This window comes from Pteronotus mesoamericanus, unplaced genomic scaffold (assembly GCF_021234165.1).
Source record: "Pteronotus mesoamericanus isolate MK-2021 breed Mesoamerican mustached bat unplaced genomic scaffold, CSHL_Meso_final contig_100, whole genome shotgun sequence".
Classification (NCBI taxonomy): domain Eukaryota; kingdom Metazoa; phylum Chordata; class Mammalia; order Chiroptera; family Mormoopidae; genus Pteronotus; species Pteronotus mesoamericanus.
In genome coordinates, this window is record NW_026554999.1 from 15,628,285 (window position 1) to 15,655,208 (window position 26,924).

Below are 26,924 nucleotides of genomic sequence, written 5' to 3' on the forward strand. Positions count from 1 at the left end.
GTTCACAGAGATAATCATTGATAGGTATTTACTGAATATCTGTACATCAGTCACTGTGCTGAGTGTTCTGTAAACTTGCTACCTCATGTTTATTATAATCAGACTTCAATTGGAAAATCTGGTGGGTAACACTGTGGCATTTTTGTTTACAAGTCTCCCATTTGCTCACTTCTGGTTTCATTGGCCTACTTATGCTGTAGAATCATAGCCTATGCAATTTTCCTAAGCACCAGGCTAAAATAGCATTGTTGTTCCTTCTATAGGAGTGTGAATACCGCTCCACCTATAGAAAATTGGCACCATCTTCCAGGAACCCTTGCTGTTTCCCTGGACCACAGCATCATGGTTTCCCATTTCATGGGGTCTCTCAGGTAAGTGGAGAAATTCAATATTTGAGTTTTATTCGATAGTTTCTTAAAGCAACTAGCCTTGAGGGTCTGCATCTCACTGGTATTTTTGATATGCTGTGTACATATTTGTGATAAGTGTGCTATTTGGAAGGGCGACCAAGGCCTAGGAAGCTGTGTGCTGGTGTGAGAGGCGCTTGAACTGAGATCGAAGTAGCTTGGGTTCTAAGCTGTGTCCTGCTATTTTTTAATTAAAAAAATTTTAAGCCTCTGATTTTTAAAAAATAAAGGTGTTACTGGATCAGTGGATATATATCATGGAGCCATAATAGAATTACCTGAAGAGCTTGAAAAATATTGTCCTCTGTCTGCATCTCCACGGGTTTTGACTTAATTGATCTGGATTATTTAAAAGGTGACTTCTCTAGTCCTTTCTGCTCAAAACATCTATGACTTCCCCCTGCATTTTTTATTTGATCCTGATATATGCCATGTGAGGTAAGCAGAACAAGCACTAGTATCTCTCGTTTGTAAAACAGAAACCAGGGCCTGTGACCCTTCGCCCCTACGTGCCACAGTCCCTTGGAGCAGTCACAAGGAGGGCCCCGTGCCTGGGAACTGCTGTCCCCGTCAGCGAGGCCATTTTCAAACTTTAAGCTAAAAGACCCTTAAAAAAACATCTACAATCAAAATCCTATGTAAAATCTCAACATATAAAATATCCAATGGCAGTATTTTTTAAGATAAATTTATTTTACACATTCAACTTTGTAATATTTACACATTATGAGAGCAGTGAGTCTGTTTGGATAAACACCAAAATTTGAAATCATTATTTATGTCTGATAGCTTGTACATCGGTGTCAGCATCTGGTTGATTTTACACTTGTTTTAGCTGCACTGTGTTAAGAAAATCTTGATCTGTACAGGTAAGTAATTGTAATGAGTAACAGTTTTTTTGATGAAACTCATCTTGCAATCTCAGGATATTCTTTAAATTAATTGATTTGGAATCTAAAAAGAAGGGAAGAGCCTTCCGTTTTAAAATTGAATCACTAAGGATATTGTGTAACCCCCCTCCCCATAACTATATGTTAGCCCAAATGCCCAGAACTTATAATAAAAAGTAAAATAGTCTCTAATGTGTCATTACGATGGTGCCATATATGATTGCCCAACCAGGGCTCAAGTATTTGTCAGGCAGATGCTCTTAGGCATCTTCGGGGGGGGGGGCCCTGGTGGGCTCACCTCCAAGCTGTGCATCATTTCAGAGAAATTGCCCACAGACTAGAAGTAAGGGTGGGAGTAGTTGAAGGCTAGATGTCTCCTTGCTGCCCTTACAGCAGAACTCTGGAAGTCTTGAACAGCCTCCACCATTAAGTTCTCGCTAAAGGATAGTTTGGGAAGGGCTGCTCAGCAGGACAGTCTTCCTGGAATTCTGCTGTGAGGACTAGGGAAGAATATGTGACTTATAAGGACTGGGGTTCTTTGGGAGACCTCAGCTGAGATTTCCATCATGAGACTCTCTTTCCTTAGCCAGGGACTCAAACTATTTTACATTCTGTTTCTAGAGCCATGTAAGCTGAAAAAACACAAACAAAACAAAACAAAACAAAACAAAACCACGAACAAACAAAAACAAACCTAGAGTGTTTTTTATTTAAATGCTTTTCAAAATGTCCTGGGGAACAGGTCTCCGGTTACCTTAAGAGTCAGAGGTCTTTGACAAAATTGGTAGATGAGAAACACACCTATTAAGGGCTTTTTAATATTTATCAAGGCAACCAAAATGCATCCAGATCCATTGGAGAAGCTGAAGGATTTCTCTACCTATAGAGAAAACAGGTCAAAATTAGAAGTCAGCTGCCAAGAAAATCCCTGAGAGGAAAAAACATTTAAGGGGATTCACAATTCTGATATGCAGAGATTTAGTTTAAAAATCCCTGCTCAGTTTTTGCCAAGCCACAGAAAAACAGAAAGCCAGCTTCTTCCTCATTGAAAGAGACAGAGCAGCCCCAAGTAGTATCTCTGCCCTGCTCAGAGTCTAATAAAAAAGAATCATAGTAAACCCAGTAGCAGAAGAGACATAAGATTTTAACTCTTGATGGAACTGGTTAGAGGCTGTCACAGAACCCTGGGTGAGCTCTGTATACCGTGCAAAATGTACCGTAAGTAAAGTCCTTTTGAACCAAAAGGTCAGTCAAGGCTAGAATAAGGAATGTTTGTCGCCTGGTCACCTGTTCCAAGTTAGAGAGGAAGAGGTACTAAGTAATCAGAGTGTTGTTTATATTTCTAAAGACTTGCTCCAAATTTTGCACCTTTTTTTTTTTTTGTATGCACAGTTACATCTTTATGTGTTTGTTCAATGACTGAGTGGAAGGAAACACAATTTCCTCCTGGAAGTCCCGTAACGAGTGGTGTCGGCTGCCGACCGGGCAGCCCACAGACTCCCTTCAGGGCTGGTCTTCTTGCTCGGGTCTCTTCCTTTACCTTGTGCAGTGCTTCAGTGTAGTTACTGTATTTTATGTTTGAAGTAAAAGCAGAGAAGAAAACAAAACTATTGAGAATACCAAGCAGTTGGTTAAGTTGGCAAGAAATAAGTTGATTCAGTGATTCTTATTTTGGATGGTAGTTTTTGAAGAAATGCAGATGTAATTAGAGAGATTACAAGGATAGATGGTGATTTTTATAGATTTTTATAGAGTGATCTGGATCATTTTAAGCATTTTACAGATTGATGGCCCTAGGTCAAGTGTCTGGTTTTAGTCTTCTGAAACTTAAAGGCTTTTCTTTTCCTTGATATACATTTCAGTGAGTAATATTACTGTAATGCCTGTCAGCTACTTCGCTTAGAAATACAACCAAAAGGGATTGAGGAAATGAGAAAGAGAAAGGGGGCTGGTTGTTCTCTGGGCAACTGAAAAAGATCCTGAATACAGAAAAGAAGAGAGAAGTGGGTGAAGAAAATGTGTTTGTGTGAGAAAGAGAATGCCAAAAGAAGTGATATTTGAGGTATGACTGAACAGTGAAAACTGAGATTCCCACAGGGGTAAAGAAACATATGATAATTGGGAAGGACTGGGATTGGGGGGCGGGGTCCATCAGTGTCCCTATGTCAGTCACCAAGAAATGGGATGGAGGAGGAGAGGGAGGGAGGCGGAAGAAGACGAGAAAGATGAGGAGGAGAAGGGCAGAGGGAGGAGGAGGAGGGCAATGTGTATTCAGCCTCACGGTGTTAATAGGCAGGGACAGTTGGTGTTGCCTGCATCTAAATCACTACCCAGTTGATGCTTAACAAATACTTGTCGAATATTGAACGAATAAATTAATAATTATCTTTTATGTACAAGAAGTAAAGTAGAAAATTTTTCTTTCCTCATCAGGATCATTAGTTAATGACCAAATAGGTTAAAGCAGAAAATCATACAAATGATACATACACACCTTTAACAGTTTGCTTTTAACTTAAAACACATGTACATTCACTCACCAATTTTTTGATGTGAAGCCAAGTATTTTTTTTCAGCATGAACCCCTGATTGCCTTTCTTGCACAAACCGCACCCATAGCGTTATCTAAGGTTTCCACTTAGGTTTCTTTAAAGTGGAGTGAGAATTGAAAGACATTTGAAAAGCAATCTGAGTACAGAATGATTCTAGAGTTTTATTATTTTTGCCCCAAATCATTTACAGTTGTCTCATCCACACCTAATTTGCCAGCAGGTTTTTTTTCTTGGCTACTTTCCTTTATTGCATCTTTCCAAAGCCTTCAGCTTTGTTTGTAGAAACAACTAACAACTACTCTTTATTTTTGTGCCCTATTTCATGGGTCTGTGTATTATTTGAATATTTTATGTAATTACAAAGCAACTGGCATAAGCAGGTTTGGGACCGTGGTTGACTCTACATGAACACAAGTCATCTGGTGGAAGCAGAAGAGCACAAATGTACCGGGGAGAACCAGCTGGAATGTTTTGTGGGAAGCCCGGTAGGAGCCATCTGAATGGTAGGCATAGAGGCTAGGAGGAACTAAAATTGCTTTTTGGAGGACTGCCCTGGCAAACCCCTTCCTATAAAATGATGGCAGGCATTCAGACAGCATTGATTTTTTTTTTATGCCTGGCACAGCCCTGCACCTGGACCATGTCCTCATCACTCAGTGCTTGACTTTGGGATTTGCTAGAACATTCTGTACCACAAGTGTTCAATGGAGTCAAGGTGTGATCGCTGGACTGCGAGCTACCCATTCCTTATGTACCCAAGTAGGTTTATAGGCCTCAAGGTAACATTGACTTCCTGGGATCAGAACCAATGACTCCGATTTATAGAAATCATCCTTTTAGGATTGATTGTCTTCCTTTTCCCACTCCTCTTTGCACAACAGAATTCTGGGATGCACTTAGGAAACACTTCGTTGATGAAAAGAGCCAGTCACAGCAGCACTTTGCATTTCTTTAGTGGCTGACATTTCCTTCCTCCATCTCCTTCTTTCTCCCTCTCTTCATTCCATCCTTCCATTCTTTGATTCACTTGCTATTTATTAGCCCTGAGTGTGGACTGAGTTGATTGTTCTGCGAGCTGCAAAGACCTATTAGAAACCGTTTTCTTAAGAGCAGAGGGATTTACCAAAGATGTTGTGTTTTAAAAAGCCGTGTGGTGACAGAACACCTCACTCTTCCAAGGCCCTGGTCCAGAAAACACAGAAGGCTGCAAGAGTGGAGAACCCGGAAATAGGCACTAAAAACCAGTATGCAGTTAGAATAGGTGTCCTGCAGTCCATGCTCTAAAATGGAAACATTTACCCCACAAAAGCCAGGCAGCCCTTTCCCCAGAGCCTGTATGGTCTTGGTCTGGCTGCACTTGGTTGCCTAAACGTTTCCCAGGCCAAGGCCGACCTGAAGGGAGCTAACTAACAGGACGCAGGCTCATCCACAGTACGGGGGGCAATGCCTGAGAGCAGGGAGGTGACAGCAAAGACCCGGCGGGATTCAGAAAGCCCCAGGCTCTGGGCTCTCAACCTGCTCTGCTCCAAGGCCACCCGCCCCCTTATGCTGCACAGACAGGCACATGGGTGACCCTGAGCCATCTAAGAAAGGTTGCTTAAGCTCAGCATATTTTGTATAAGAAAGCAGAGGGAATACAGAGCATGATTTTTTTAAAGTTGAGGTTTAAATGGTTAGCTTCAATTATTTTAAGACTTCTAATGTTCTCTAGTGAGGTTGGATAAACGAGGTTTTATTGCATCCACTTATTTCCTGATTATTTTTGCAAGCAGTGACAGAGAGTAAAACAAAATGTGTGAAGCCGCAGCCTCATAAGACTGGGGAAGAAAATTGATGTGATCAAATGCAAATGCTTGGTTTAAAGGTGTGTTGTTTCCTAACGAGACCCCAGAGCACAGCAGTTAAGCGTCCAGGCCAAGGGTCTGACTGCTGGCATGGGAATTAGGCTTTTCTACTTAGTGAGAGTGTGTGCCTTTCAGTAAGTGACTTAGCCTCTCTGTGCCTTAATTTACTCACCTACAAAATGGGTGTAATAAAGGGGCCTGATAGAATAGTTGTAGATTAAAGGAAATAATACTTTTAAGAATTGACATTGATGGTAACCATCATGTCTTCATGGACTAATGTCATTTGTGACCCACCTCCCTCTCTTCTGAGGGAGGCAGAGGATTGAGCTGAACATGTAAAATGCATGTCTAGCAACATTTTTTATCTCCGGAGTGCAGGAGGTACAGATGCACTTCAATGCTAAGATTTTGGCTCCCTTTCGCTAAGGTTGGTATGATTTTATTAGTGATCAGGTTGCTCCCAGAATATCTCTTGGGTTGTATTAACTAAAGAAGAAAAGAAGCTAAGATTTTTTTTTTCTGTTTCCTTGTTTTGTTACTTGATATGCTCAAGTGGCCTTGAGTTCATTGAGGTACATAGTACCCCACTCGAGTTAAGAATGGTGGGGGTGGGGGTGGGGGTGGGGCGAGACAAGCACAGAAGCCCAGAGCCCCAGTTCCATGATGTAGATCATGTACCAAATTTCAGTGAGCATTATTTCCTACATGAGGAAATGAAATGATGGCGTGTTTAAATTCTAGAGCAGCGCTGGGGAAATGGCATAACTTTTTTCTTTTTTCTGATTGGTGTGAAATGGTGGGTTGTTTCTCCTGCAAGGTGAATCGGAAAGTCTTGGTAGGAATGTGGCTTCCCCCGCTGCTTTGGAGGGGACTGTGATTTGTTTGCCAAAGGCCCTGGTAGCCTTCAATCTGTCAAAACGTTGCAAGCTGGGAGCAGTTTGCCAAAGCAAACTATCAAAGTGAAATAGCACACGAGCTGCACACACACAGACACACACATGCTCTCGTGGTCCCTGAACATTAATTTCGAATTGGGTCAGGAGGAACAAGGATTTGGGCTGGATTGGTGGTGTTTTGAAGAGGTGTGGGCACAGCTACAGACTACCAATTAGGTAGGTATGTGTGAGCAGGGCGGGGTATCCCAAAACAGAGTCTACTGAGCAGGGGTGGGAAACTTTAGCCCTTGGCAGAGTTTTCTCTGGCCCCTGGGGTTATATATTGCTCTAGCCGCTGTTATTGCAGCCAAAGAATAATTTCCCCTCCGGGGGAATTTATTCTATTCCATTCAGAGCAGAGCCCATTTAATAACTAAGATTTTATTCCAGAATGAATTTTATGGGGTACTCCTATGCCTTTTGGCCCCACTAGGGCCCAGCTAGATAAAGAAAAGAAGCATTTGAACATCTAAATACAACTTGTGTTGCATTTTTGCAACAATGGCACCGACAAGCAATTTGTTACCACACCTGTGTCAATCCCATGAGAATGATTTTGGGGGCATCGCATAGAAATTCAAAAGTACAACTGATTTTTATAAATCTTTCATGAAAGAACGTTTAAAAGCTCCCCAAGTTACTTTGGACAGTTTCAAATGTGGTAATTTGCACTATTTTCACTTATCTTGACAATTCAAAAGTTGTCAAGCTGATGTCACATCATTCGTTATTCATTCAATGAACTGAGTTCTTACTGTATAGCAGACACTGTGCTAGATGCTGAGGGATAGAGACAAAACAAAGTCTTTGATCTCGGGGGCCTTATGTTCTAGTGGGTGGAGGGCACACTTTAAATGAATAAAGGCAGTCTATGAGATAGTAAGTGCTGTGGAAAAAAAATATAATCTGGGCTGGGAGAGGGAGTGCTGCTTTTTATACGGTCAGGGAAGTGTCCTAGAGAAGGGAGAGCACCAGGAAGACACCTGAAGGAAACGAGGGAACAGGCTGTAGGAATTTCTGGGAGTAGAGGTGACCAAGTAGCCTGGAAGGCAGTTCCTCTGAGACAGAAGAAAACTTCTCCAATTTATTAGACTCTTCCGTCCTCCAATTTATTCCCTCTCCTGCCCCAAGTGCCCCTGGGATGAGCACTTACGCAGAATTGCTCTTGGTTACGTTACAGATTGTGGCTTAGGTGTCTGCCAAGGACTTTGAGGGCTGAGGTCTAACACATTTATGGAGCCGCCACTTGTTTTTTTAACAAAACCACACCAAGCTTTTTTTTTAATGTGTAAACAATATCAGGATGTGTTAGAAATGATTCAGATTTGTAGGCATGGTTCATAATGCGCTTTCTTGCACATTCATTCGAGGTCAGCAGGGCAGATGACATTATTTCCATTTTACAGATGAGGAAACTGTGGCACAGAGGTGATTTACCCAAGGTCATGTAACCAAGGAGCAGAGACTCCTGAGTGTGGACACACATGTTACTGGATTCAGTAAGGGTACCACTAGGAGAAGCTGTCCTGTCCTAGCGCCGTGGTCACACCCACTCTTTTAGATGCCTTCGCCCCGCACCCTGTTGCTGGGGGGCACCTCCTTCTTCAGTCCTCAGAGACGTGCAGCCCGTCTCTTTGGAACGTGTGCATGTGGAATACTTGCAGTCCTCTGCAGGGGGACCTCAGCTGCAGCTCGAAGGCAAAAGCAGAAAGGATGCGTTGAACACCTGGTTCCCTGTCCCTTTGCCCTGCTCCTTGTGCCAGCACAGTCTCTAAGCAGTCTGTCCTTGTCCACTCTGTGTAGCTGTTAGGGCAGGGCTCATTTACATACAAGTGGGAGTTAGGTGGAATTTAGGATTTTTAGAGATCGCAGGAGCCTTTTCTACCTCCACAAGCTCTAACCCGGGTCCAGACAGGTTTTCTTTCTCATCTCCACCTCCACACAGAGAGTTTTCCTTGGACAAGGCAGCATTTTATTTTATTTTTTTAATTTAATCTCTGCGTTATGTTGGAGGCTTCAACAAGGTTGAGAACTCCTGGTTGCTTAACTTCTGCCCTCAGGGTTAAACCCTAGAAAGGATTCAAGACTGCTAAGTGGGCCAGAGGCCTTTTGCAGGGATGCTTAAAACAATGCTGTTGATGATTTGAAATCAAGGGACTTTGGGCAATTCACTTGACAATACTTGTCTCCTCTGACTAACAGATTGTGCTGCTGTTTTCACCTGTGTCATCGGCAGTGATCCTTACAGAAGATGAGTACATTGAGGCGCGCGGACATTAGCTTACCCAGTATCCCCCAGATGGGAAGGGTGGAGTTGGGATTCTAGCCTAGATGTGTTTAAATCCAAAGCTTCTCGCTCTCCCAGCACACCCTGCTGTCTTAGGGCCAGCTGGCTCCGATTACTACACCTTCCCTTTATTTGATGACAAGCCCTAATCAAGGTTGGTGACAGTGGGGCTTAACACAGCTAATCCCATCCGTGGAGAACATATGTGACACCGAAGGGCCCAGCCCTGGCAGAGGAAGTTCCGAGAAAAGCCTGAGGGTGGGAGAGGAGCTTCCCTGGCCAGGTTCTGAAGCCCCAACCTGACCAGCTCCGCATGGGCCAAGCTCGCACTGGCACGTGCTCTGTGCCAGCCAGTTTAGTCCTCCCCAAACCTCGGAGCCAGCTTCTGTTGCTCTCCCCAGTTTTACAAGGAAGGAGCCAAAGCTCAAAGAAGTTAACTGTCCTCACCTAGAAACCCCTCCAGGAAGTGGCATTGCTGGGTTTGCTCCCAGATCTTTCCCCCGCCCTGGCCCTGCCCATTGCTCTGTTGCCTGCCCTCTGTGGCCTGCCCTTTGCCTCTTCACTAGGTCACATCCCAGACTCCAGGTTGGACCGATGTCTCTCTTTCAATACTGAGATGGAGGTGCTGCCTTCCACTGGTGCTGCTGCCTGGAACATACTCACAGCCCTGCCTGTTGCTGTTTTTCCTTCTCAGTGTCCTGGCTTCCCTGCTGCTGCTTGGATTCCAGCTCGTCTGCCCACATCCATCCACTGAGCACAGAAAGGTAAGCCATGACATTCAGAGGCTTTCCTCCTCTGCAGAGGGCACTGGGCTCACTCTGCTTGCCGCCCTGAGTTTTGTTCGGTTTGGAGGTGAGTCGCTGCTGCTTCTGAGAGGAAGCATCGTTTATGGAATGTTCACCAGTCCCGCGAACCTTCCTAAGTCCTTGGAGCTTGATATGAAGCTGGTGCCCAGAGTCAGTCTCTGCCCAGAGGCAGTGCCGGCTGTGCAGCCTGTGTCCCTTCGAATGGGGCAGTTCAGGAGGGGTCAGCGAGAAGACCACATATCGGGCAGTGGTGGAGCACTGGTTTGGAGCTTGCACCCTCCAGGGGCACCTCCAGGGGCAAGGGGTGTGGATGATTAGAGAGAGGGCCGTGGCTGGGGCTCTGGCTATAGAAGAGGCCCTCTCATGGGGAGCCAGAATCTTTGACAGAGGACACAACCTCTGTCAACCTGTGACCGGGCAGGGAGGAAGCAGGGAAGTAAGGACCTGGCCCTCGCTTTCCTCCTCCCTCTGTCTTCTGCGGGGACTCCCTTTAGCTGAAGCCAACCAAGGACAGAAGACCAAAAGCCAGTGATGCAGTCCTCAAAGGCCAGCCTCCTGGGCTGCAGAGCGAGGTGAAACAGGGTGGACAGAGCAGCTGGAGGGACAAGTGTACAGTTTCAGGCACACCTCCCTTCAGGCTCTGTGTGCTTCCTAGTAAAACTGTTCACTGTTGCCTAAACAAGCCTGCAGGAGAGCAGGTGCATGAGGAATGCTTCCTTAGAAGTGGATGCATGGCATGACTCTGAGAAGGTCCCTAAGGTCCCTTTCTGCTGTCTAGGAGTGTCTCATAGCTACATGGAGCAAAATGCAGACACTTCTGAAAGGAATAGCAGGTCAGCAGTGTGTATCTCAGTGTGACTGTGCCGGCTGGAACCTTTCCTGGAAAAGGTTTTCAAGGGGAAGTCCAGGAGAGGAGGGAGCTGAGGAAACAAGAATGTGTGCACAGGTTTGCCTAGATGTGACCCTTCTTGGGAGGAGTTCTTGATGTTCCTGCCTGATTACTCTAATTTCTTTCGGGTCTGTGGATTATGCCCTGGATTTCTCTTTCTAGGCCAGATATAAACCTGTGTTATATTGTATTGTATGCTTCACTCAGATGTCAGCTCCATGAAAGTGGGATCTGGCCTGTCTTGTTTACTGTCATATTTCCAGCTCTTGGAATATCGCAGGCGCTCAATAAGATACTTGTTGAATGACTGAAGGAGTGTAAAACCTGTCCAAGGTCTAAACATCATGTTGGAAATTCACACTCCTCAGCCCCACCCCATGGGCCTGTGGGCAGAGATTACGTCACAGAGTGAGTGGAATTAGTGCCCTTATTGGAATCCTGAGCAAACTGCTGCTCTGTCCTGAGAGGACACAATGAGAAGCCCGGAAGGCACCACGGTCTCCGACTTCCAGCCTCAAGAACTGTGAGGAATACATTGTGTTGTTTATAAAGCACCCAGTCTATGGCACTTCTTGAAGAACTGGATGATGAGAAAGGCTAGAAGAGTTTTGAGGTTGCAGGTTAAAAAAAGCTTACATGGCCATGAATGTTCTTTTAAAGGCAGTTCTGATGAGAGCTGAGAAAGAACAGAAAAGCATTGTAGAGAAAGCCTCAGTCTTCTTAGAGAAGGCCACAGTGATGCCGAACAGAATATGGGTAGGAATAGGAATGGTAGGTGTCATTCTGATGAGGAATCAGATGGAAATGAGCAACACATTACTGGAAACTGGAGGAAAGGCCATGCGCGTCATGAAGTGGCAAAGAGCTTGGCTGAGCTGTGTTCGTGTTGTAGTGTTGTGTGGAAGGTCGAACTTGCAAGTGGTCAAATTAGAGATTTAGCTGAAGCAATGTCTAACTAAGCAAAGTATTAAAGCAGTGGCCTGGTTTCTCTTGACTGTATGCAGTAAAATGCAAGAAGAAAATGACTTCAAGATGGATTGTTAATTGGAAGGTAAGCAGTACACAGAACTTAATAATTTGGAAAATTCTCAGCTTATCCATATTGAAAAGAATGAGAAAACCTGTTTAGGAAAGATGAGGGTGTTGCCAGGAGACCATTTGATAAGGAGACTAGTCAGCCATCTTGACAGAAGCCAGAAGCTATTGTCCAAGACAATGGAAGAGTCCAAATGAGGGGCTGCTGGTGTCTTCTGGACCTGGCTCCCCTCTGCACCACCCGGCTTGGTCTCCTCTCCCTGCACTCTGGCGCTGAGCAACTCAGCTATCCCAGGCGCTGCTCAGTGGCTAGATGAGGAGCAGGCTGTGCCCAGCAGAGCCAGGGGAGCATGGCTGCCTCCACCTAGATTTCAAAAAACAAGGCCTCCCAGCATAGCCATGGCCCCAGCACCCCAATTCTAGAGAGCCACAGTGGGGTAGGGCTGCCCAAAGATGTGGGGCAGGGCAGCCTGGAGCCCTGGGGCCTCAACCCCTGTCCAGCAAAGCTGGGGGCAGGACCACTGACTGCCCCAGTGGGCCTGGACGGCAGAACATCAAGCCAGGGAAGATTATTCTTGGGCCTTAAGGTCTAATGGAATTCGTTTCATTGGGTTTTAGACTTTCTCAGAACCTGCCTTTCCTTTCTTCTTTCCTCTTTCTCTGAGTGGAGAATGTCAGTCCTGTGCCTGACCACCATTGCAGTTTGGAAGCGCGTAACATGTTTGATCTCACAGTTTGAAGCTGGAGAGCAGTTTGTCTCAGGGTAAATCAGGCCCTGAGTTTTATTCATATCTGACTTACCAGACACCAACTCCGAAGGTCCCTGAATCTCAAACATCCCAGCCTCCAGAACTGTGAAAATAAATTTACATGGTCCATAAGTCATCCAGCATATGCTATTTTTGTCATAGCAGTTGGACTCTCTTCTGTTTTCATTACTAAGTTGTATTATTTATTACTGTTTGGAATTATCAACATTATTGATCTTAATAGTTGAATCAATGTACCAGTGTTCTTTTTTTGCTGTTGTTGCTCAAATAGACGATCATAGCTGAAAGTATTTTATAAATGATCAATTTAGTATGCTATCTCTCTTAATTTTTCAAGTTAGCCTTAATTATATATACATGTATTGCTCTAATCATGCTTAAAGTATTCCTTCTGAGAAATGAAGAAAAATGGTTTATGAGTTACTTTAGAAAGTTGAACTTAAAATTGAGCAAAAAGTATTCTATCTTGGTATATCATACTTATCAAAATATTAATAAGAACTTTGAGATTAAAATATTTTTCCAAAATTATTTATAGATTCTTTTTCTTGGAGAATATACATTTTAGGACAGTTCTCAAACATAATTAATTATATGCATTTTGGCAGCCGGGATCATATCGTCCTTCACCTCAGAGAAAAAAGGATTCAATACTTTCTTGGGTGGGGGGTTTCTTCTTGATGTTCTGTTGGAGCTTTATGAAGCTGTCTTCTTGCTTCGCTATATCCTCAAAATTCTTGCAAAAATTATGCATGTTTATTACATGGAATTTAGAAAACAATGAAAAACTAGAAGAAAGAAAACTTCCTCGTAGGGCAAGAGAAGCAGTAGTAGCACCTATTTCTGCAACATAAGAAATATGGAGACACTTATTAAAACAAGGGTCAGACATTTTTCTCTTTAAAAATCTGGGGATCATTTGTGAATATTGTAGGCTTTCTGGGCTACAAAGTCTCTGTCACAACTACTCAGTTCTGCTTTTGTAGCACAAAGGCAGCCTTAGGTAATACGTAAATGAACGTGCATGAATGTTTTCTAATAAAACTTTATTTGGAAAAATAGATGGTAAACCAGATTTGGCCCGTGGTCCACAGTTTGCCAACCACTGCTCTAAAGTCAGGTTAGAGAGGACTTAACTAAAAGTGTACTTGGAATTTGAAGTTGAAAATTGTCTCCTCCTGGGACTTTAAGGAACACAAAGGATTTGAGAAAAAAAGTATATATTTTGCTAAAACATAAGAATTGTGATTGTTATCAAATTATTTTTATTACTTAGATAAATCGTAATTGAGTTTCTGCTGACCCATTTTGTGGCAAAAATGAAAGCAGCAAAAAGAGTTAGAAAAACATTTATGGTAAATTCTTAAGGGAGAGCATTACTAATTTGCACATGTTGTAGTTTAGTATGTATATGAAAACTAGCCACTAAAGGACATCTTTTTTCCTTCCTCATTACAATACCATGTTCAACTTTAGGATATGGGAGCATTTTTACAGTGTAAATAATTCTGAGGAAAAGATAATTTGTAAATGCTGTCGAGTAAACTTTGAATATCTAAATGTCACTCGGGTGCCTGTATACACGTCTATAAAAACTGCCCCATAATAATGCAGGAAAAGATGACTGTGTTGGAGAGCGTGGGAGTCCTCTTGTTCCTGCAACATGCACAGTATCACCAAGGATTGTGTACCCTCTGCTCTTAGTAGTTACTTAATGGCACTTGGCAAATGATTATATATTTAACACTCATACGGCTTCATTTGCAGATAAGGTAAGACCAAGAGCAGTAAAAAAACCTGAGCAAGACTTTAATACAAACCATAAGTTTTCCATAAGTTATTATGGAAATAACTTATTAATAACTTGTTAATAACTTATTAAGTTATATTATTATTATGTTATATTATTAAATTAATAACTTATTAAGTTATTAACAAGGGAAAATATGTCAAGTGTAGAAAGCTTGTAAGTAATGAGACCGTTATAATGTCTGCCTGACAGACATTCACTGAGTAAGTTGCCTTATAATTCATAATGTGCATGGTCAACATCACACATATGGGAAGGAATCGTGAAACACTGTTTTGTTTTCATCACAACTGCCCAGTGGTTTTTTTAAATTAATTAATTTATTTTTTCAAATACATTTGGCTTCACCTTCCCCCCACCACTTTCCCCTGCCCCTCCCTCAGTCCTTCCCCACTTTGGCTTTGTCCATGAGTCCTTGCTATATGTTCCTTGACTTGACCCTTCCCTTCCTTTTCCCCCACCTGCCCCTCACTTCTACCCTCTTATCTCTGTTGGCTTCTTTTTTCTTTCAGTGCTGCTGGTCTTATTTTCCTTATATCTTCGTTTTGTTGGTTAGGTTCCACTTATAGGTGAGATCATATGGTATTTGTCTTTCGCCCCCTGGCTTATTTCGCTTAGCATAATGCTCTCCAGTTCCATCCATGCTGTCGCGAAGTATAGTAGTTCTTTTTTTCTTTCTGCTGCGTAGTATTCCATTGTGTATATGTACCATTATTTTTTGACCCAATCATCTACCGATGGGCATTTAGGTTGCTTCCAACACTTTGCTATTGTAAATGGTGCTGCTATGAACATTGGGGTACATAGGTTCTTTTGAATTGGCGTTTTGGGATTCTTAGGGTATAGTCCCAGCAGGGGAATCACTGGATCAAAAGGCAGTTCCGTTTTCAGCTTTTTGAGGAAATTCCACACTGCTTTCCACAATGGCTGCACCAGTCTGCATTCCCACCAACAGTGGACTAGTGTCCCCTTTTCTCCACAGCCTCACCAGCACCTGTTGTTTGTGGATCTGTTTATGATGGCCATTCTGACCGGTGTGAAGTGGTATCTCATTGTGGTTTTGATCTGCATTTCTCTGATAGCTAGTGATGCCGAGCATCCTTTCAAATGTCTCTGGGCCCTCTGTATCTCTTCCTTGGAAAAGCGTCTGCCCAGGTCCTTTGCCCATTTTTTGATTGGATCATTTATTTTCTTGCAGTGGACTTGTGTGAGTTCTTTATATATTTTGGAGATCAAACCTCTATCTGATGTATCATTAGCAAATGTATTTTCCAATACGGTTGGCTCCCTTTTCATTTTGCTGATATTTTCTTTAGCCATGCAGAAGCTTCTTATTTTGATGAGGTCCACTTGTTTATTCTTTCCTTTATGTCCCTTGCTTTAGGAGACATATCAGTGAAAAAATGGCTGTGTGGGATATCTGAGAGTGTCCTGCCAATGTTCTCCTCGAGGACTTTGATGGTGTTGCGACTTCTATTTAAGTCTTTTATCCATCTTGAGTTTATTTTTGTGTATGGTGTCAGCTGATGATCCAATTTCAATTTTTTGCATGTAGCCGTCCAGCTCTCCCGATAGCATTTGTTGAAAAAGCTATTATTACTCCATTGTATGCTTCTGCCCCCTTTGTCGAATATTAGTTGTCCATATAGACTTGGGCTTATTTCTGGTCTTTCTATTCTGTTCCACTGGTCTCTGGATCTGTTCTTGTGCCAGTACCAGATTGTTTTGAGTATAGTGGCTTTGTAATACAGTTTGATGTCTGGTAGTGTGATCCCTCCTACTTTGTTTTTCTTTCTCAAAATTGCTGCGGGTATTCGGGGTCATTTATGTTTGCATATAAAGTTTTGAAATGTCTATTCTATTTCTGTGAAATACATCATTGCTATTTTAATAGGGATTGTGTTGAATCTATACATTGCTTTGGGTAGTATGGACATTTTGATGATATTAATTCTTCCAATCCATGAGCACGGTATATGCTTCCATTTATTTGTGTCTTCCTTAATTTCTTTCTTCAATGTTGTATAGTTTTCTGTGTACAGGTCTTTTACCTCCTTGGTTAAATTTATTCCTAGGTACTTTATTTTTCTTCTTGCTATATCGAATGGTATTTTTTTTCTGATTTCTTCTTCTTCTATTTCATTGCTGGTGTACAAAAATGCCTTTGATTTCCAAATATTGACTTTGTATCCCTCTGTTTTCCCAAATTCATTTATTAGGTTGAGTAGTTTTTTGATGGAGTCTACAGGGTTTTCTATGTACACTATCATGTCATCTGCAAACAATGATAGTGTTACTCCCTCCTTTCCTATTTGGATGCCTTTTATTCTTTCTCTTGTCTGACCGCTATGGCTAGGACTTCCAAAACTATGTTGAAAAGAAGCGGTGAAAGTGGACATCCTTGTCGTGTTCCCAATCTTAGTGGGAAAGCTTTTAGTTTTTGCCCATTGAGTATGATGTTGGCTGTAGGTTTTTCATATGTGGCCTTTATTATGTTGAGGAACGCCCCATTTATTCCCAATTTGCTGAGTGTTTTGATCATAAATGGGTGCTGTATTTTATCGAATGATTTTTCTGCATCTATCGAGATGATCATGTGGTTTTTGTCTTTTCTTTTATTTATGTGATGTATTATGTTTATTGACTTGCGTATATTGAACCATCCCTGCATCCCTGGGATGAATCCCACTTGATCATGGTGGATAATCTTTTTAATGTATTGCTGGATGCGGTTTGCCAATATTTTGTTGAGGATTTTAGCATCTATGTTCATCAGCGAAATTGGCCTGTAGTTTTCTTTCTTTGTAGGGTCTTTGTCTGGTTTTGGGATTAGGGTGATGCTGGCCTCATAAAAAGAGTCTAGGAGTCTTCCCTCCTCTTGGATTTTTTGGAATAGTCTGAGAAGGACAGGGGTTAGCTCTTCCTTAAATGTTTTGTAAAATTCTCCTGTGAAACCATCAGGCCCAGGGCTTTTGTGTGCCGGGAGTTTCTTTATTACTGCCTCAACTTCCTCAGCTGTTATCAGTCTGTTCAAGCTTTCTGTTTCGTCCTCCTTTAGTGCTGGAAGATTATACTTTTATAGAAATTTGTCCATTTTATCGAGGTTTTCAAATTTCTTGGCATATAATTGTTCACAGTAGTTTCTTACAATCTTTTGTATTTCTGTGTCATGAGTTGTTATTTCTCCTCTTTCATTTCTTGTATTATTAATTTGGGTCCTCTCCCTTTTTGTCTTGATGAGTCTGCTTAAAGGCTTGTCGATTTTATTTATCTTTTCATAGAATCAGCTCATGGATTGGTTGATTCTTTGAATTATTCCTTTTGTCTCTATGTCATTTAGTTCTGCTCTGATCTTGATTATTGCCTTCCTTCTACTTGCTCTGGGATTTATTTGTTGTTGTTTCTACAGTTTTAAGTTGTAGGGTTAGGTCATTTATTTGAAATGTTTCTATCTTTTTTAGGTAAGCCTGTATTGCTATGAACTTCCCTCTCAGGACTGCCTTTGCTGTGTCCCATAGGTTTTGGACTATTGTCTGTTCATTTTCATTTGTTTCCAGAAACTTTTTGATTTCTTCTCTTATCTCATTATTGACCCATTCATTGTTTAATAGTCTACTGTTCAGTTTCAATGAGTTTGCAGGTTTTTGAAGTTTCTCTTTGAGGTTGATTTCCAGTTTCAAGCCCTTGTGGTCCGAGAAAAAGTTTGGTATTATTTCAATTTTCCTGAATTTGCTGAGGCTTGCTTTGTGTCCTATCATGTGGTCTATCTTTGAAAAAGTTCCATGTGCCTTTGAAAAGAATGTGTATTTTGCTTCTTTGGGATGTAAGGTTCTGTATATGTCAGTTAAGCCCATTTGATTTAATGCGTCATTCAACTCCACAATATCCTTGTTGATGTTTTGTTTGGAAGATCTGTCCATTTTTGACATGGGGTGTTAAAATCCACTACTATCAGTGCGTTGCTGTCTATATCTTTTTTGAAGTCGTCCAAGATTTTCCTTATATATATGGCTGCTCCTATATATGGGAGCATATAAATTTACAATGTTTATGTCTTCTTGATGGATTCCTCCTTTAAGTATTATAAAGTGTCCCTCTGGGTCTCTTTTTATGGCCTTTGTTTTGAAATCTATTTTGTCTGTTACAAGTATTGCTGCTTCTGCTTTCTTTTCTTGCCCATTTGCTAGGAATATTTTTTTCCATCTCTTTACTTTCAATCTGTGTATGTATTTTGCTCTGAGGTGGGTCTCTTGTAGGCAGCATATGTGTGGGTCATGTTTTCTTATCCATTCAACTATCCTGTGTCTTTTGATTGGGGCATTTAGTTCATTTACATTGAGAGTTATTATTCATAGAAACTTATTCATTTGTTCTCTTTGTACCTGTGTTTTTCTCTTTCTCATTCTTTTCCTTCATCTTCTTAAACCAGTCCCTTTAGCATATCTTGTAGTGCTGGTTTGGTTGAGACGTATTCTTTTAGCCTTCTTTTGTCTGGGAAACTCCTTATTTCCCCTTCTATTTTAACTGAGAGCCTTGCTGGGTAGAGCAGCCTTGGTTGTAGGCCTCTGCTTTTCATGACTTGGAATATTTCTTTCCATTCCCTTCTGGCTTGTAGTGTTTCTGTTGAGAAGTCAGCTGCTAGCTGTATCGGGGCTCCTTTGTATGTTACTCCCTGTTTCTCCCTTGCTGCCTTTAGGATTCTCTCTTTGTCTTTTACATTTGCCATTTTAATGAAGATGTGTCTTAGAGTGGGCCTCCTTGGGTCCCTCTTGAATGGGCCCTCTGTGCCTCCTGGATCCGTGAGACCTTTTCTCTCCTCCAACTGGGGAAATTTTCCATTGTTACTTTTTCAAAAAGGTTCTCTATCCTTTGCTTCTCTTCTTCTCTAGTATCCCTATTATGTGGATATTTTTGCGTTTCAGGTTGTCCTGCATTTCCCTAAATGCCTCTTCATTCTTTTTCAGTCTATTTTCCATTTCTTGTTCTTTCTCGGAGCTTTTTTCTACCTCATCCTCCATCTCACTGATTTGATCCTTGGCCTCATCTAGCCTGCTTTGGATTCCTTCTACTGTGTTCTTCAATTCAGAAATGGTATTCTTCATATCCTCTTGTGTCTTCTTGATAGTTTCTCTGTCCTTTTCCAGGTTGATATAGTTTGCTGTAAGATCTTGATAGTGTCTCTGCAGTTTCTCATAGTTCTCTTTGAGCTGGCTGAGCTCATTGAGCTTCCTTAGAACCATTGTTTTGAATTCAATATCTGATAGTTCCCTCGCCTCTATTTCATTTAGCTCTCTCTGTGGCGATTCCTCCTTTCCTCTCATTTGGGGGGTACTTCTTTTTCTTCCCATTTTTGTGAGAGTCTATTATTATTATTATTATTATTATTATTATTATTATTTTGCTTCTGCTTCAATTGATCCATCTAGATTTCCTGACTTTGTGGATTAAACTTCTGTGGTAGTAGGTGGGTCTTTTTTTTCTATTGATTTATTTACTTACTTTTATTTCTGATTTTGCCTCTGACGATGTCAGTTGTTGACCGTATCTGACCTTGGGCCGTTTATTCGAGCCTTCCAGGAGTCTACTGTCTGTGTTTGTCTCCTGCGATTGTCAGCCTGGTCACTCTGCCCTCATTTGTCAGGCTTAGGCACCACAGGGCGGAGCAGTGCCACCTGATGGCGGGACTATTGTGCTCTTATAGGCTGCTGTCACTCAGGGGAGTAGTCCACATGAGCGAGATGGGGATCGTGGACTGGGGAAGAGTCAGCACCTGGACTCCCCGACGCCTCCGTCTCCAGTCTCTCCTCGAGGGTCTCTGGGCAGCTCTGTGACCCCTTCGGCCAGGGATCCACTATTTCTGTGGGCCACTCTGCACTTTCATGCCAGCTCACTCAAGCCTCGCCGACCAGTGCAGGCACCTGCCAGGCCTGCCCTCGCTGCACACTGCGGGCCTGCACTCAGAGGGCCCGCCCAGGCTCCGGCCTGCATGTGTGCACCCGCCAGCTACTGGCAAGCGCTCCCCTGCACTGGGCTGTTTAGGGCCATCTAATGTGTGCTTTCCCACTTTTGGCTCTTTGGGGGTGTGGCCTGCTAGCACAAAATGGAGACTACAGAAAGGGGAAAGAGTCAGCTCTGGGACTCTCTGGCCACTCCTCCAGTTCTTTCCCCAACACCTCTGTCTCCAGTCTCTCCTTGAGGGTCTCTGGGCAGCTGTGTGTCCCCTTTGGCCAGGGATCCTGTATTTCTTCCAGCCAGTCTGCACTCCGCCCCCAGCCCACACACGCACAAGCTGTGTGCAGAGCACGGAAAAGGCAGGTTAATTGATTCCCTTATGCCTGAGTGAGATGGTAGCTGCAGAAGGGGAGGTGAGTTATCACTGGGGCTCTGCTGGCCACCGTCTCTGTTCTCTTCACAAAGGTTTCCTGGCCAGTCTTTCCTCAGGCACTAGCCCGCTCTCCTGCCGCCTCTACCCAGAGATCAAGGAAGGCGGCTCCACTGCAAGTTTTTGTCTTGGCCTTTTAAGTGTCTCTTTGCATCTCCAGCCACCTGTCTCTGGCAGAGAGCGCCCCTAAGCTTTTCGGGGTTGCATTTTGTCTGTGTGTTTTCCTGGTTTCAGCTGCTGTAGTCTAGGGGTCCCTGTTTATGATTCAGACCCTGTTCTTCTCAGGGGGATCCAACTGGCCATTGTCCCTCTGGTGCTGGTTCCCGTGGGTGCCCAGCCCACCCTCCACTGTATTTCTCACCTGTTCGGATGTGTGAAAGTTGATTCCACTGTCTGACCACAGCTCCAAGGCTCCTTTCCCTCTATCGTTCTGCCATTTTCCAGGTGATTTCTCCACTAGTCACAATTCCAGTTTGGTCTTGAGAGGAGGTCAGTGCAACTCCCACTCACTCCTCCGCCATCTTTTCCCCTACCCAATGGTTTTTTTTAAGTTTACTTTTTTTGGTTATTAAAAGTATGCATGATTATTACAGAGAATCTAGAATACAATGAGAAACTAGAAGAAGGAAATAAAAACTCCTAGGGCCACCAGCCAAAGAGAAGTGCTCTTTAACCTGTTATTTAAAGAAACTTTCAAACAAAAAGAACAGAGACACTACAAAATGAAGTAAAGGTGAAGCAAAATATTTGTTTTGCTAACTGATTAGCAAGTCACAATTGAATGTCAGGGGACCTTGTATAATGAGGTTAGAACCTACTATTACTGCAGTAGGATGTGCGGCCAGTGACTTCACATCGCCTCTTGACAGTGTCATACACTGGAATGTTGTACAGAAAGCCTGTAGAAGGGCAAAGAGGAATTCTAGGCTACATAAAATTTCTCATATTATTGCTGCTGTATTGAAGAAGAAGAAAAAAAACAGTAATGCTTTTAGAAGAAAACATGAAAATGTCCTTATGATTTAGGGTAGGCAAAGATTTCTTAAATAGGACACCAAGAGAATTAACCATAAAACAATTGGACTACATCAAAATTCAGAGCTTTTGTTTATCAAAATATACCATAAGAGTGAAAAGATACTCCATGAACAGGGTGAAGATATTCACAGTAAAATATTTGACAAAAGATTTATGTTCAGAATGTATAAAAATGTCCCTGCTAATCATTAAGAAAAAATTGAGCAATGCAGTTTTAAAATGGGCAAAAGACTGGAATAGACACTTCATGTAAGGGGGATATTCTAATGGCCAATGAGCATATGGGAAGGTGCCCAATCAAAATCATTAGGCCTCAGGGAAACACAAATGGAAATGAGACAGCACCAGAATGGCTTGAAATGAAAAACAGTGACAGTACCGAATGCTGATGAGGATGTGGAGTAACTGGAGCTTTCTTATATTGATAGTGGGAGGTTAAAATAATGAACTCATATGAAAAACTGGCAGCATATCTTAAAGCTAAATATATGCCTGTCTGATGACCTGTCTCTTCTCCTAGGTATTTACCCAAGAGAAATTAGTGCATGTATTCACCAAAACACATACATAAGGATGTTCACAGCAGTTTAATTTACAATGACTCAAAAGTGGAAATAATCCAAAGTTTATCAACAAGAGAATGGGTAAATTTAGTATATCCAAGCAAGAAAACACTAAACAACAACTGAAAAAATTAGACTTGTTTCTAATCAAGATGGAACAACAGGGATTGGGTTTACCTTCTGAACTAAAAAAAAGAACAAAATTGTCAACATAGAGCAACAGGGACCAGATCTCCCCTTACTGCTTTACCTGAAACAACCAAACTGGAACAAAACCGGACAATGTGTATAAAAACTGTTTTCCAAAACCTTGGTATCGGTCAATAAAATACAATGATCCCTCAGAGATGGGAAACAAATGAGTTGAACCCTAAAATTTCCCCAGCTAACTGCTTTCAGAGAATTTTCTACCCTTGGAATGGGAGGAGGAAATGGGAATCCAGTCAGAACCTGTTGGAATCCTTGAGTCAAGGAAATGGACTGGGAAATCCAGTAAGACCAGGTGAAGAGCCTGCAGAACAGAGTGCTAAAGAGGAAAGAGCTACCCAGAGAGATGACTGTAGAGATCTCCATGGCTACAGTTCATTACTGATCAGCACACACTTATGAGGAAACAGCATGAAGCCAGAAAAGAATCCTCCAAAAGACTCCAGGGAATGGTGCCTAGTACTCTTGCAGCACCGGGAGCAGAGACTCTTTCCAGCAGCCAGACTTTAAAAACTCATAATCTGTGGCCATTGGAGAGAATAAACAGGAAATTCTTGCCTTACTACTGGGGGAATAATTGACCCTAAATTGTGAATTGTTTTGATTTAACTAACAAACCATAAAGGTCCTACTGGAGAGGATAAAACTGTTAGTAAATAACTATCCTAGCACCAAGCTCATGAATACAGTAATATAAAATTATTGCACACCCAAAAAGGTAAAATTCGAGGTGTTTGGTATTTAGTTAAAAATTACAGGCATGCACAGAAGCAGGAAAATATTAGCATCATAAGGGGGTTTAAAAAAAATTAAACCCCCCTATAAAGCATAATGGGGAGAAGAATCAATCATTTGAAACCAACTCAGACCTGACACAGATTTAGAATTTGAAAATAAGGATAGTAAAGGTTATTAAAACTGTATTCTGTATATTCAAAAAGTTAAGTAGAGACATGGAAGATACAAAATAACACCTTCATCAAGCTTCTTAAGATGAAAATGACAGGGTTTGAAATGAAAAATACACTGGGTCTGATTAATTGCAGATTAAACAGTGCAGAAGAAAAGATAAGTGAACCTAAAGATTTAACTTTAGAAACTTTCCAAAATGAAACACAGAATGAAAAAAAAAAATTTTAAAGGATGAAAAAGAGCATCGCGAGCTCTGGGACAACTTCAGGTGGGGTTTTATATGTGTAACTGGAGTACCAAAAGCGAAGAAGTGGGGAGGGGTAACATAAAAAATATTTTTAAAATATTGTTAGAAAATGTTACAAATTTGATGAAAACTATGAACCCAAGAATATCAATGAACTCCAAGCACTAGAAATATGAGGAAAATGGCACCAAGTGAAATCATAATCAAATTGTTCAAAGCTGACGATTAAGAAAAAAAATTTAACCCCCCCCCATAAAAAAAGACATATTGCAAACACAGAAACAAAGATAAGGATGGCAGTATATTTCTTATCTCCTATTACTCATGCAAATGAAGTAATATCTTTAAAGTATGAAAGAATGAAACTTTCAACCTAGAATTCTATGTCCAGAAAAATACCTTCTAAAAATAAAGATAAAATAAAGACACTTTTAGATTTTCAAATGCTGCACTATATGTATACCATAAGAGCAAGGAAGTTCTTTATGGAGAAGGAAATAATATCAGATGGAGATATGGATCTATACAAAGGAATTAAATACACCAGAAATAATACCTACATGAGTAAATGTGTCAGGTTTAAAAAAAATTATTTGACTCTCTTAAAGATTGATTCTTTAAATAAATACAATACTAACATGTTGTGGGGTTTATAACATAAACTGTATGACAGTGATATCATAAATGCTAGAAGAAGATAAATGGTAACATTGTGAGGTTCTTATATGTAAAATGGTATCATGTTAGTTAAGCCTATAATAAAATGTATACTCTAAACCCTAAAACAACCATTCAATTAACAAAACAAATAATTTTAAAAATCTTTATTGTATATTTTTTCCATTACAATTGAGTCCCCTTACACTCCCCTCCACCCAGCATTCACCACGCTGTTGTCCATGTCCATGAGTTGTTTTTCCGTTTTGCTCAATCCCTTCACCCCCTAGCCTTCCACTTCCTACAACTTTGGTTCACAAGCTAAAACAGGAAATAAATAAAATCACAACGATATTTAAATAATTCAAAAGAATACAGGAAAAGAGATCAAATAACAGATGGTACAACTGAAAAACAAATGGCAAGATGATAGACTTAAATATAATTATATTAATGACAATATACCTCAGCTAAAAGTCAGAGATTGACAGAGTGGATGAAAAACAAGACATACAGCTCTGGGTAGTTGGTTTAGTTGGTCAAAGTATCATCCCACACACCAAAATTTTGTGGCTTTGATCCCTGGCAAGGGTATATACCTAGGTTGTGGGTTCAGTCCCCTGTTGGGGCGTGTACATGAGGCAACTGATGGATGTTCTCTCTCACTTGATATTTCTCTTTCTCCCTCCGGTCAATAAACATACCCTCAGGTGAGGATTTTAAAAAATGCAAAAAAAACCAACATACAACTATATGCTGTCTATACAACATACACTTAAGACACAAATAAGTTAAAAGTTAAAGGATGGCATATTACCACTAGCATATTAACACTAGTAAAAAAGAAAGCTAGAGGGACTCTACTACTATCATAAAAAGTAGATTTCAGAACAGAGAATATTATCAAGGATAAAGAGGGTTATTTCATAATAGTAAAGGAGTCAATTTATCAAGAGAACATAATCCTAAACATTTATTTCAAATGACTGAAGCAAAATCTTATAACAGCAGAGAGAAACAGACAAATGTGCAATTACAGTCAGATTTCCATACCTCTTTTCTAATATTGACAGTGAATATAGACAGAAAAATCAACAAGAATGTAGAAGGCTGAACTATTACTATCAACCAGCTTGACTTAATTGACATGGTATGTAGAATATTCTCTCAAAATCAGATATGCATTTTTTTCAGGTGCATGAAGAACACTTACAAGATAGATTGTATTTTGGGCCATAAAACAAGTATTAATGTAACAGGATTCAAGTTACAGACAGTTTGTTCTCTGATTGCATGGGATTAAATTAGAAATCAACAACAAAAAGATAACTGGAAAATTTCCAAATATTTGGAAATGGAATAATACACTTTTAATTAATCTGTGGGTCAAAGAAGAAATGAAAGGGAAATTAGAAAGTATTTTGATGTGATTAAAACTGAAAATACAAAATATCAGAAATGTGAGATGTTGCTAAAATTCTACTTAGTGGGAAATTTATATAAATAAATACCTATAAAGACAAAAATGTTATCAACTCAACGATGTCAGTTTTCACCATAAGCCACTAGCAAAAGAAGAGCAATTAGACTCAAAGGAAGTAGAATGGAAATAAGGCCTTGATCAGCGTGGCTCAGTTGGTTGGGCATCACCCCACAAAGCGGTAACAGTTTGACTCCTGGTCAGGACACATGCCTGGGTTGTGGATTTGGTTCCCAGTCGGGGCACGTATGAGACGCAACTGATTGGCGTTTCTCTCTCACATCGAAGTTTCTCTTCCTCTCCTTCCTCTTTTCTCCTCTCTCTAAAAATAAGTAAGTGAAAATCTTTAAAAAGGAAGAAAGGAAATGAGATAAAAGCAAAAATCTATAAAATAGATACAAGAATTGTAGAGAAAACCATTTAAACCAAAAGCTGTGTTTTTTTTATGAAAATTAATAAAATGGATAAATCTGAGCCAGAGAGATCAGAATTAAAAAAAAGCGAAGACACAAATTACCATTAGCATGAGGCAGAGTGGTGACAGCGCTACAAATTCTGTGGACGTTAACAAGATAGTAAGGAAATGTTGTGAATACCTTTATCCCTATAAATTCAACAACTTCGATGAAAAGACAAATTATTTGAAAGATGCAAACTACCAAAGCTCACTCAAGAAGAAATGGGTAATCTGGACATTTCTATATTTATTAGAGAAATGGAATTTCTTTGTAGTTAAAAACCCTCCTGCAAAGAGAACTTTAGGTCCTGATGGCTTCCCTGGTGAATTCTTACAAATATTTGAGGAAGAAATAATACTAATTTAACACAAACTCTTCCAGACAATTGAAGAGGTAGCAAACTTCCCAACTCATTCTGTGAGACCGGTATTAAATAACAAAGCCAAATAAAGATATCACAAAGTAAGAAAACTATAAGTAATCACCCAACATAAACATAGATACTGAAGTTCTACATAAAATTTTAGCAAATTAAGTTCAATATTATAGGAAGTGATAGTGCATCATGAATAAGAAGGCTTTATTCCAGGAATACAAAGTTGGTTTAACATTTAAAAATGAATCAGTGTATTTCATTATAAATATTAACAGACTAAAAAAGAAAAACCATATGATTATCTCATTAAATACAGAAGTTTTGATAGAATCTGACATTCATTCCTGATAAAACATCTCCGCAAAGTAGGAATAAA

At 40.9% G+C, this 26,924-nt stretch overlaps 1 protein-coding gene across 1 annotated transcript in view; it reads left to right on the forward strand.

The window, feature by feature from the left end:
• The first annotated feature begins 342 nt into the window (after window positions 1-342).
• THSD4 (thrombospondin type 1 domain containing 4) overlaps window positions 343-26,924 on the forward strand; it is a 546,728-nt gene continuing 520,146 nt past the window's right edge. Inside the window, exons 1-2 of the mRNA XM_054595598.1 lie at window positions 343-371; window positions 9,613-9,682. Coding sequence (XP_054451573.1) covers window positions 343-371; window positions 9,613-9,682 — 99 coding nt within the window. The remainder of the gene's footprint in view (window positions 372-9,612; window positions 9,683-26,924) is intronic.